Below are 12,492 nucleotides of genomic sequence, written 5' to 3' on the forward strand. Positions count from 1 at the left end.
TTGGAGTGGTTCTGCAGGATGGGGTTGGCCATGTCTACGATTCGACTATTTGGTCCTATTTGGCAACTTACACACCCGAGGTTGTAGAAGGGCTAGCTATTTTGCAGGGCTGTCGCCTAGGAGCTCAACTGGGCTACTTTCATATCATTCTTGAATCTGATTGCCAGACCATTGTGAAGAAGATCCAAGACAAGGCTCAAGGTGACTCGTCGATTGGATGGATTATCCAAGATATTCCTTGGTGTAATGGCTAGTTTTTCTTTTTGTATTGTTCAATTCTGTAACAGGAGGACCAATGAGGTCGCTCATCTTATTGCTAAATTTTATATATCTACCCATAAGAATATTGTTTGGTGGCCTAGTTATCCTAACCTTGTAAGGCACCTCATTCTGGATGAAGCCAGTTATTAATGATATTTCTTCTTGGCACTCTTTCCTGTAATTGAGGTATCCGTTCTAGAGGCCAGTCTCAGGTTTTAACGAGACCATGATCTTTCAAAAAAAAATGTTGCTAATAAAATTAAAAATCTTTAAAATGTCACTCAAATACTCCCATAGAAAAACATAAAGAGAAGTATAAATTTAAATGTAGCCTCATAAGCTAAAGTGTCATCCCCAACCTAGTTCCATTAAACATTATTCGAGTATTCTTTTCTCAATCTCGTTCCCAACTTAGAAAAGAAATCCTCACCGAACCCATAGAGAGGGAATTGACATTTGTACAAGGTGCGTCAACCACATCTTGTTCTCATAAAATGGTATCTAAATTACAAGAAAAGGAAGTTAAAGTCATACCTCTTAAACTACTAGCAATCCAATCCCCAATGCCCACTAAAATAATAAAATGCACATAAGTTTCTTAAGATACTAGAGCCACAAGATTCTACCTTCAGAACCAATAATAACAGCTTCTCATGATTGCAATAACATTAGAAAAAATAGAATTTTACATAAATATACAAGAGATGAAAAATACGACTAGGCAGTTATAGTGGTCTAGTATAACTTTTTTCTATGTATGCCATAGCCCCAGCTTCTGAAAGTTGCTTTCCTTCTACCAAGCCTCGTACCAATGTTTTGGCATATTCCTCAGCTGGAGCTCGTAGCGTAAGCTCTCCAGATTTAAAGCCCTCAAATTCTGATTGTTTACACCTGCCATGTATACCAACATAAAAATAAAATTAATAAGAAAAGGAAATGAGTGAAAAGAGGTTTGAAGTACTGTTACTATATTCAAGAAAAACTAGAAAGAAAACTAATAATTTTCTTAGAATACATACGTCATACTGAGTATAGGAATACCGTGATCCTTTCCCAAATACATGACTCTACGATACCAACCACTCTACACGAAGATCACAAGTATGAATAAAGATATATTTGCACTGGAGTTGATAGGAAAGCAATGCGTCAGAAACAAGAGATACCTCCAAGTTAACCTCCAGAGAATTGGACACTTCATTGGTGAAGGAGTTCAAAGCGGTCAAATCAATCAATGGGGAACTGATTGGTGCACCTATGGTATTTTCCTGAACCAAAACATCATTGAACTGCTCGAGTCTATAAAAGAAGGCAAGTGTTACTAATTTTATATTTTAATCAACGCCGTTGTACAAGTTCATGTCTTATATTATAAATAGAATGTATCCAAGGAGCTGTGGTAATCAACAGAAGATTGAAAAAAGAAGATGAAGAAGAAGATAAAATGGTAACATTAAGAGGGAACAACTAAGGAAATGACGTACGTAATTTTGTACAAGCACATGTAAACTTCTTGGATGCTGCTTCCTGGACTAACAAAAGCAACCCCTCCAGGACCCCAAGTTTGTGAAAAATCACGACCAAAGAATAATCGATGACGGAAAGTCTTCCATAAAATCTCCTTTGGTAGTGTTTTGTCTACTGCACCGGAACATGGCTTTGCCATACCTTCAACCTGAGAATCAATTTGAAAATGTCAACAAGACAAAAGGAGTTCATGAGGAAATGTGTCATCAGAAAAATTACTTGTAAAATCAGTAGAAACTGCAGTTAGTCAACAACTGAGATTGTATGTACATACGAATACGATGAACTTCAAAATGCTAAACTAAATAATTGAAGCTTGTGAAATGCTTAGAAACGGCTTTTGGAATTTCGCTTGTTCAAATTTGAAATCAAGTTCTTTTTTGTTTTTTTCACCTGTCCACCCTCAATATAGCACTTGAATCTTGGTTGCCACATATTTGATCCGAAAGAGGCATACCAGATATCAAATTTTGAAAGATCTGATCTCCAGTTGTCAGAATTGCTTGACACTTGATCTGCAAACAATTAAAACATCATCTTGCACATAATATAAACAGAACTAGCTAATTTTGTAAGCATGACTCCCATGTTATTACTAAATATACCTGCATCGATTGTCAACTTTGAAAGAGGTTCCACAATGCCATGAAGAAGGTCTGCCAAATTTTTTGATACATTTGGATTTTCATTGTCCTCCACTTCAGAATCAGAGCTTGAAGATGGAACATACTAGTTTGGAAAGGGAAACAATATTAGCAATGTACGTAATATTTCAAGACATGTGACATGTTCTAATTATAGAAGAGGATACAAAAGTAAGTAATTTGAGCAGAAAATAAATCTAGAGGCTAACTTGACTAAAAGCATGTATGTTAGCATATTACTTTATGTCTATCTATTTCGAACTTTTTAATTTACATTTTATGATTTGAATCCAATGCAATTATTATACATTTAAAAAATTCACGCATCAAACTTTCTCTAGATATAGTGAACCAACAATACATATGATAGACACCAACTAACAATATCATATAGGAAGTGGAGGGATAAATGGATAATTGTAGTGAAGGGTAGAGAATGAGATGGAATTGGGTAATATATGTAGGATAGTAGAAAGAATGAGAGGATCACGAGAAATATATTGTAATGGAGCTATTGCTCTTGGGAGAGTTGAGATCTCTCAAATACCTCGTGGTTCTATAGTATGTTCTTATCAGTTTGTTCAGTAATACAACAATTCTCAGATTTTCCTATTTTCCATTTCCTTCTATCTCCAATTTCACTTTGTTTTGGCTATTGAATTGAGGATCCCTACTTGGTGTATATCAACGTATACAAGTTATAGATACAAGAAAGCTCCAAGAATCTCAGCTGAGAATTCCCATCTTAAACATGATAAAGGAATATTCTCTGTGCTTGAAGACTATAACTCAATTATCTGGCAAAACTTACTAATAAAGTACAATCTGAGAACCAAGAAACAAAGCATATAAGCTTCCACCAAATTAGGAGACAACTTTTACAAATCAATCCTGCTCACAACTCAGACAAGCATGTATATATCTCTAAATGAAAGGGAGAAAGGAGAAAAGAAGCTACTGGTATTAGAGGTGCTTTTTGATTGGTTAATTTCTTTGGTAGCTCCCCTGCAAGTGTAGGCCAGAAAGGACTTAATTCTTGGCGAACCTGCAAAGAAGATGACATATGCAGTAACTAATTAGAAGAAAAAAAAGACTCGAGTAAACACAAAATAGTTGAATAAACTAGTTATAAAAATATTTTCGGTGGTCCCCAATGCCAACTTCCTCCTGCCTAGCCCACCATTGCCCAAAATGATGAATACAAAGAAAACAACTGTACTTTGTAATGTTATGTTAGTATGTTACCGCTTCTATTACATGCCAAGTAGAATCAAATGGGTACACTTCTGCAGATCCAACAACAAGTTTATCTTCGAGCAGAACTTCAACACAAGCAAGCGTTGAATTTGCTATAGACTCAAGATTGTAACCTCCTTCTAAAGCCAACACAACTTTCCCGTGGGCAAAATCCATCAACTAAAGAATCAAAAGATTTGAAAAACAAAAAGAAATAAATAATCATCCTAGTCATCAGTTCCAAAAGTAACAAAATGCAAGAAAGTAAACCAAAAATTAGAAAAATCAATTTCCAAATTAAAACCCAATAGGCATTAGGGATAAAGAGCTGAAACAAACTGAATATTTGAATAAATCTAATAGGCTGATGCAGGATGATCCAGATGATATAACCATCAAAATAAGATCAGTAAATGTATAACCTTCTTCAGCATGATTGAGTATCCGGATGGCGTGACACAACAACCTCCAAGGGGATCATTGACAGCTGTACCAAGCAATGTATTGGGGTTCATCAACATTGTTTGAAGGGAATGCATGTATATATATATATGTGTGTGTGTGTGTGTGTACACATATGTATTTAAAGGGAAAGAAAAGGAGGAAAGAATACATCATTGCATTAAGATATATTACCCACCTGCATCAAACCCGGCAGAGACTATAATTATGTCAGGGTTAAATTCCTTAGCAACAGGAATCAAAATATGATCCCAAACTGCAAGGTAATCAGCATCCCCACATTGACCATTCTCCCAAGGGACATTTATATTATATCCAGCACCTGGTCCTTCGCCAACCATTGTGTAAAAACCGTCATCATTAGCTGGATAAAAGCTTCCAAACTCATGCCTACATAAAAATATAGTTTAACATTGTTATGAGCAGGATCTTTCGAGTTTATGCAAACCGATTAAAGGATACTGTTATATCACTCCCATAGTCCTTAATAACACAAAATCTACTTAATATAAAAATATATATTCTATAGGAAGACAATTAAATGTATACACATCTTATCAACTCTGTAAAAGTGATTACATTAACAGTTTTGGTCTGTAATCACTAGTTATTTAATAATGGCTGAGATAAATGATTAAAAAAAAAGGTCATCAGGTGTTGCTGTAACATACCTATGAACAGAGAAAAATAATACACGTGGATCCTCCCAGAACATCTTTTGAGTACCATTACCATGATGGACATCCCAATCAACAATCAAAACTCTTTCAATACCCAGTTCTGGCTGTAAAGTAAGACAAATGATCAGATGAAAATCAGCATAATTAATTTTCCATATGAAAGAACAGCCATCTAGAAATGAAATATCAGCCTACTGTAGTTCTCAGTGTTATAAATAAATAGATGAATAAAAAATTTAGAGGGAGGAAAAAAAAATCATTTGGTAGAGGGTGACTCACTTTTTCATTCAATAGAAATTTTGTTGCAATAGCCACGTTATTGTAAAGACAAAAACCCATTGGTTCATCATGTTCAGCATGATGTCCTGGAGGCCTAACAATAGCAACACCAGAATTTAATTCTCCTTTGGCAACTCGTTCAGTAACCTATGTCACATAACATTAACAATAAAGTTAGTTCTGAGTTTGAAACGTGTCATGTATCAAAATGTCAGCATTACATACATTCTGACTTGACAGTGGGAAAGTAACTTCATGCGTACACAATATATTACCTCTATAACAGAGCCTGCAGCAAGAGACGCAGCTTCAGATGATCCATCATTGAAATAAATGGAGTTATATCTTGATGCAGTCCTTGCTCTTCGCGAATCGAATTGTTTCGAACTTATATTCTTTATCAATTTCAAATGATTTTGGGAGTGAACTAACAAAACATGCTTATCTTCTACTTCTTTGGCATTCAAAAGAACACATCTGAAGCATAAATCACCAAAAGCAACTTCAAATTCAGAATAAAAATAAAAAAATTACCCCAGAAAAAGTTCAAAATAAAATATCAGAAACCACCATTTTACTACCACTAAAATAAAAAACAAATTCTACACTTTCCTACTATGATCACGAATTTTGATTGAATTTCATCCTATTCAAAAATCAAACTCGGTGATCATCACTTGCAAAGTCAACAAAGAAAGAATCTTCATCTAAAACGGCCGACACAACTGAAACCACTGAACTTAATAAAAAAAAATTGTTCCTGTTTCCCATCAATCTTCTCGACAGCCAAACAAAAAGTCAAAACTGAATTTTTTTTGTACCTTTGAGGTATACCGGCGGTGTGCAGTTTCTTCCAAGTGGCTTTGATGCGATTCGGGTTTTCGGGATGGTCTTCGTGGTCAGGAGTGTGATGCTTACACATTCGCTCATCGTATAACAACCCAACTCGCCTCTGTTCAGTCTTACTCTCGCTATCGCTCCTCAAATCCGCCATGTTTGCACCACTTTCTCTCTCTGAGGAGAGAGGGAGAGAAATAACCAGAAAAGGCCACCACAAAAATGTAGCTTCAGAGTTCAGATTCCGAAATCTGTGGAAAATTCAAAATTAAAGCAAAGATGATTGACTTCTCCTTTCGTCATTTGACCCATTTTTCCTCGCCTTCTTCATTTCTATTCTTTGATCTTTTCATTTCTTTTCGAGTTTTCTTTTCTCTCTATATTTTAAAATACAATTAAGATTAACTTATGAATTTATATTATTATGTTCGGCAAAAGAGATACTGTTTACAGTAATACGATAATTGAGGTGTGAAATTAAGAATTATTCTGAATTACACTCAATTATAAATTTTACTATTTATGTATAATAGTATATCTTATTATTAAATAATAATGGCAGTATTCACTTTTTCAATTTTGTGCTAAACTTGTACCAAGAACTAAAATACCCTTCTTATTTTTTCTCTTCCCAAAAATCCCCCCCCCCCCCAAACTCTCTCTCTCGGACCCGAAGAAGAACACCCCGAAAACCCAAACCCCAAATCGATCTCACCCTCTCTTTTGCTTCTCCCACGACCTCGATAGTAGACCTGAAGAAGAACACCCCCAAAGAAGAACACCCCCGTCGACATTGTAGAGGGAAACCCACGGTCTCGACAGTAGAACAACATCGAAACCCATGGTATCTGTAACGTATCAAATTACCTAATAAGGCTTAGAACATTGATTAGGGGGCCAAGATAGAAAATTATGGAAACTATGTGATTATGTGATATATATATATATATATATGTGTGTGTATCATTATATGATTATGTGAGTTATATTATAATATGACTTCATATGCATGTTTGGGTGTATTAAATATGCACGTGGGCCCATTTCTCATTAAAAGGGCAATTTTCGTAATTTGGCCTGTTATGAGTATATTTGGCATATATGTGATATATGTGTGGGACCACATCATTATGTGGATATATTTGGGTTACTCTGCACGAGACGATCCTAGGGAGCAAGCTAGTGGGAAAGTCACAACGTGACCCATACTTGACTTGGTGAGAGTCAAGGGGTATAGTGAGTATTTAGTACATTACGGGGTTATTGGGTAATGTGAATGATTATTTGATGATATATTGAGAGTTAGTGAGATCAGGAAGGAATTCTATGAATTTTGACTATTTTACCCTTAGGGGCATTTTTGGGACCCCGAGCATTGAGAATTGTTTGAGGTTACTTAAGCTCAAAATAACCTGTCAGAAACATAAAAAGAACGTTCAATACGTTCTCCCTCTCCCGTTATCCCTTTTTACCGTTCGTCGCATTTTCGAAGGAAACTCGAGTTTTAGGAATCGGATTCAAGCAAGGATTGAATCATATCGATTTTAGGAAAGATTAGACGTTCATTAGCCAGAGGATTTAGCGAGAAACGACTTAATCAAAGGTAATTTAAGCTTTGAATTTCCGAATTTCCGTTTCCTGAAATTTCTTAAATTTTGAATTTGGATTTTATGTTTTGAGAAGTTTTTGAATATTTTGAAGCTTGGGTTTTGATGGTTTTGGACTATTGAGAAGATTGGGAACTTTGTTTTTGAGATTTGGGTATGTTTGGATAGGTTTTAAAATGGAAAAAATGGAGTTTCATGGCTGAGTTCGTGGTTGGGCCGCGACCCTTTTCTTGTGCGTCATGACCCAAGCATGAAAGAAAGTGGTTTTTGGCTGTTGGGGCACCTTGGGCCGCGGCCCTTTTTAGGCAGGTCGCGGCCCACGATGCAGACAGAGAGGGGTTTAGCCCCTGTTCTTGAGCAGGCCACGGCCCAAAAGGGTAGTTTTGGCCAAAGTGGGTTTTTAGTCATGGGAACTTAAACCTAAGGGTTCGGGATCGATCTTACTACCCAATTTGGTAGGATTCGACGTCCCAGAGGCTAGGAATCGGTCCGAAAGCTTGTGTTTGCTCTTTATTGACAGGATTCTATATTATGGTTGTGGCTAGGTTATCGCTAGAGGTTCGGAATCAGGATCGTACTCGATGGTCGTTTATTGGTAACCTGTGCTTGGACTAAAGGTAAGAAAACTACACCCATTATGTGATACATATGATTATGGCATGACCTAAATGTTGAATATAGAATTGACCAGAGCATGAGTCTCTGTAAATGTTCATGATTATTATTATGCTTGTGATTCGAAATTGTTGAACAGGAACATGAATAGGGCATGAAAGCTTGAGTATGTGCATGATTATAATTATGCTTATGATTGTTGATTAAGCATGTTGAATGCTTTGTATCTGGATATTTGACATATGATATATGCCTGTTTGCATTATCTTATTGAGAAAGGGTTGACTTATTAGTTAAGGATAGCAATAGCACGCTGAGCGCTGGTCGTTATGGTTATGCTTAACCAGGAGCGCATCATACGCTTGACCGACCTATTGGTCAGGGAAAACCCAGCGCCAGTTACGCTGGACCAGCTCCAAAGCTGGTTATATAGAGGATAGGGCTAAGGGACCTGGGGTGACTTATTAGTCCCATATCCTAGCATTGGCTTATTAGTCAAGGACGGCATTAGCACAGTGAATGCTAGTTGTAAAGCATTGACTTATTAGTCAAGGATGACATTAGCACGCTGAGTGCTGGTCGTAAGGCATTGACTTATTAGTCAAGCATGGCAATAGCATGGAGCGTTGGTCCATACGATTTAGCCTAATCAGGAGCGCATCATACACTTGACCGATCTATTGGTCAAAGAAAACTTAGTGCCGAGTATGCTAGATCAGCTCCAAAGCTGGATATACAGAGGACAAGGCAAAGGACCCCAGGTTGACTTTATGGTCATCTATTCAGGGCAGAGAACCCCAAGTTGACTCTATGGTAATCTGATTTAGGCTGCAAGTTCTAGAATGATTCCATAATCATTTATTTATACTTGTACGCATGCATGAGTAGGATTATTACTCCTAGGCATGTTTATTATGATTTGGTAACATGTTATTAACTACTTATGAGCATGTTTAAGTTTTCTTGTTGAACCTCGGCTCACGGGTGCTATGTGGTGCAGGTAAAGGGAAAAGAAAGCTGGACCATCCTTAAGTTGGAGAGATTAGGTGACGATGTGTACATATGTGGCTACTCGACCACCACGCCCGAGGGTTTAAAGAGGAACTAGGGTCAAACCCTATTTTGCCGCTTAGGTTGGTAGGTTGTAAGTCTTTTATTGTAATTAACCTTTTAAATGTATTTTGGGATCCCATGTGTACAATAAACATTTTAGTGAAACGTTGTATCTTTGACCAAATTTTTAACCCTAAACCGTTAATCACGTTTAGTTACACGACTATGGCCAAATGACTCGTTTACCAAGTTTAGCACTATTTAAAATACACAGCATAACAGTCCCTAGGTAGTAGGGCATTATAGTCGAACCCTCCACAATCAATTTTAAGGTAAATTCTTGAACCCTCGTAATGATTATTGGTGTTTAAATCATCTTGAATTTAGATCTGTGGAATGGGTATGGAAGTTTTAAGGGCTGGGCTTTTCTCTGGTTTTTTTTATGGGGCTCGATGGGTTAGATGCAACCTCGATATCATCTCGATTAGATTAACACATTAAGCTAACATTCGTTTAGATTAGAGATTGATAAAGATTGATAGGAATCGATTTGAGCTCGATAGGGATCGATTTGGAGCTCGATAGGGATCAATTTGGAGTTCGATAGGAATCGATAGAATTTCGAGATAAGCTTGATAGGTGCCATTGACGAATTCTTGATGGGGTATGGTTAGGCTCGATAATAGCTCGATGATCACTATCGATTGTAGTTGGATGGAAGCTTAATTGGTACATGGTTAGGCTCGATGGGATCTACGGTTAGGAGCTCGATATAAGCTCAACAGGACAGTAACTGATTAGAGTTGAAGGGGCTTTGGTTAGGCTCAATAAGCTCAATAGTTGCTCGATATAAGCTCGATTGTTCTTATTAAGGTAGATTAGAATTTGTTCTATAAGTTAGCTCGATATGAGCTCGATAGTGACTCGATACTAGTACTTGATAGCAGATCGATTGAACTCGATAGAAGCTCGATAACCTTGTTTATTTTAGATGCTTGATGAAATTTTTTTCCCAATTTTGTTTTCTTACCAATTTTTTTTCATGTGTTGTTGCAGATGCCTAAGTTGCTTGTTCCATTTAGTGGTCACTTTCCTGGTCGAGTCACATATCGGGGTAATAGCACTTTAAAGGATATTAAGAGTAGGTTTATGCAGCTCAGGTTGATAGAAAAGGCTAAGGAATCCCCTTTCAAGCAATTTTTTTGTTGGCTTTGGAGTTAAATTTCTCAGGAGTTTTGGTGCATCAGCTGCTTTTGAGGAAAAATTCCAGTAATAAAGAAGATGAGGTGCATTTCTTTTTAGGGCCGAATTCTTGTAGATTCAGCATGGGAGAGTTTGCCCTAGTGACGGGGTTGAATTTCATTCGCTTCCCATCACAAGATGAGTTGGAGTAGCGTAATCTCAGCGACCGCTTGATAAAGGAGTATTTCAATGATGCTAAGAAAGTACAACTCTCACAGGTGAACAATGCTTTCAAGACTTATACTATTGTGGAAGATGTGTACAAGCTTGGTCTTTGTTTATTGGTTGAGGGGATTCTAAATGTCATAGAGGGCAAGTTGTATATATGGCGAGATATTCTGAAGATGGTTGAGGACATAGACTACTTCTTCAGCTATCCATGGGGGAAGTACTCTTATGGGAGGCTTTTACAGTCTTGTAAGAAGGACATGCTGAAGCAAAAGGCAAACTATGAGAACAAGAAGGAAGCCAAGAAGCAGCAAGATTCCAAGTACAATATGCATGGTTATGCCCCGACCTTACATTATTGGGCATATGGGGCTATTCAGCAACTTGCGACAAAGTTTGTTGTGAGCTTAGGAAATATGGCCCCGAGGATGCTTAGTTGGTCGCACCAGAAGAATAAGAATTTCACCAAGTCTGTCTTCTCACCGATGTTATCGAAGAAGAATGTAAGTTATATTGGATTGACATTAAACAATTACTTTTATCTATATGCTTATCTTTTATGATGATATGATTTAACCAAATTTTTTATGTTGTTTGCAGTTGATCTTCCTTCCGCTATTGAAGCCCCAACCAGTAGAGAAGGACTTTTATTTATCATTGACAAAGGGAGATCTTCCCCTTTATCTCGAGCTTGGTTAGGATCTCGGGGAGGCTGATGAGAAGGAGAATGCAACTTTTGAGAAAGTCACCGAGATAGTTTCTTAGGCAGCCGAGGCAGTGAAGATATTTGATGATGTTATCCCAAAGGAGGAGGAGGTTGCAGGTCTCACCCCTCCTGTTGCCCCAGCTACAGCCCCAACCCCAGCCCTTGTGCTATCCGAGTTGATCGAGCGATTGGACAAAGTTGAGGGTCGAAAAGAGACCCTCTTGAAGAACCAATCAATGATCATGGACGCAATCAGTCAGATCCTGACGTTTATTAAGGAGAGACCGAGGGGCTCCAAGGTAGATTTAGACTCAGAGTCACTGGATATTCCTTTGGACTATGTTGATGATCCAACCACACCTCCCATCATCATTGTGTGACCTAATGCTGCGACTTTGGGAGTCTCTATTGTCAACCCTGAGGAAGTTGTTCGGGTTCGATTTCAGAGGACTAGACGCCAAAGACACAAGCCAGAATGGTTTGAGGACTACACAGATATCACGAGGAAAATACCTCGCAATGATGCAGCTTCACCAGAAGAGGAGGCTACACAGGAGGCAATGGTGTTGGACCCTCTCAAGAAGCCAGATCACAAATAGTATAGGACAGTTTGCAAGTGGCTGCTTGGAGACATCCCCAACAAGACCCCGAGGGATGTGAAAACTAGGAATCACAATCCAGCATGGTTTCTGAAGTGGAAGACACCCCAGTCGTGGCTCAATGATGGGGTAAGCCATTTATACCTAATGTTAAGAAATTATGTTTTGTTTTCAATTTTACAAGTTCTTTATTTATTGACTCAATGGGAGCTCGATAAGGGGTTATGTAACGACCCAAATTTACTAATAAGGCTTAAGGGCCTTGATTAGTGTGCCGAGAGGGCATAACTGGATTATATGTGATTTAAATGATTAAATGCATGATTATGTGATAAGCATGCTTATATGATTATATGAATATAAGAGATGCATGGTTTTTAGTATTAGTATGCATGTAGGCCTTGTTTAGGTTAAATGATATATTCGTAATTTTGGCCCATTGAGGGTATAAATGTAAATATTTGTGATAAATTGTTGAGACCACATTATTATGTGGATATATCTGCAGCTTGTGACTTAAGGTGATCCTAGTGAGCAGTTTAGTGGAAAAGTCACGGCGGAAATTTATACCCAGCT

At 37.6% G+C, this 12,492-nt stretch overlaps 1 protein-coding gene across 2 annotated transcripts; it reads right to left on the reverse strand.

The window, feature by feature from the left end:
* Positions 1-597: 597 nt before the first annotated feature.
* On the reverse strand, positions 598-6,312 carry LOC133830680 (histone deacetylase 5). Of its 2 annotated transcripts, XM_062260710.1 has the most exons (14): positions 5,911-6,311; positions 5,365-5,566; positions 5,090-5,236; positions 4,802-4,914; positions 4,309-4,520; positions 4,091-4,155; positions 3,678-3,848; positions 3,391-3,477; positions 2,394-2,517; positions 2,182-2,303; positions 1,746-1,936; positions 1,428-1,560; positions 1,281-1,345; positions 598-1,152 (listed from the first exon to the last, which is right to left on the reverse strand). In XM_062260710.1, exons 1-14 carry the CDS (start codon positions 6,081-6,083, stop codon positions 987-989), a joined length of 1,971 nt encoding a protein of 656 aa, XP_062116694.1. In that variant the 5' UTR covers positions 6,084-6,311; the 3' UTR covers positions 598-986. The 2 variants fall into 2 exon arrangements, with proteins under 2 accessions (XP_062116694.1, XP_062116695.1); XM_062260711.1 differs by lacking the exon at positions 1,281-1,345 and having other exon boundaries at positions 5,911-6,312.
* Positions 6,313-12,492: the final 6,180 nt, after the last annotated feature.

The sequence above is a fragment of the Humulus lupulus genome, chromosome 4 (assembly GCF_963169125.1).
Source record: "Humulus lupulus chromosome 4, drHumLupu1.1, whole genome shotgun sequence".
Lineage (NCBI taxonomy): Eukaryota > Viridiplantae > Streptophyta > Magnoliopsida > Rosales > Cannabaceae > Humulus > Humulus lupulus.

What these genes read in the sequence shown, in the direction of transcription:
- LOC133830680 (XM_062260710.1), bottom strand. Translation starts at nt 6,083, where the DNA reads ATGGCGGATTTGAGGAGCGATAGCGAGAGTAAGACTGAACAGAGGCGA. An exon ending in ACCGCCGGTATACCTCAAAG is followed by an intron (nt 5,567 to 5,910) that starts GTACAAAAAAAA and finishes TTTATGCTTCAG; the next exon opens with ATGTGTTCTTTTGAATGCCA. An exon ending in AAAAAGCACCTCTAATACCA is followed by an intron (nt 2,518 to 3,390) that starts GTAGCTTCTTTT and finishes TTTCCAAACTAG; the next exon opens with TATGTTCCATCTTCAAGCTC.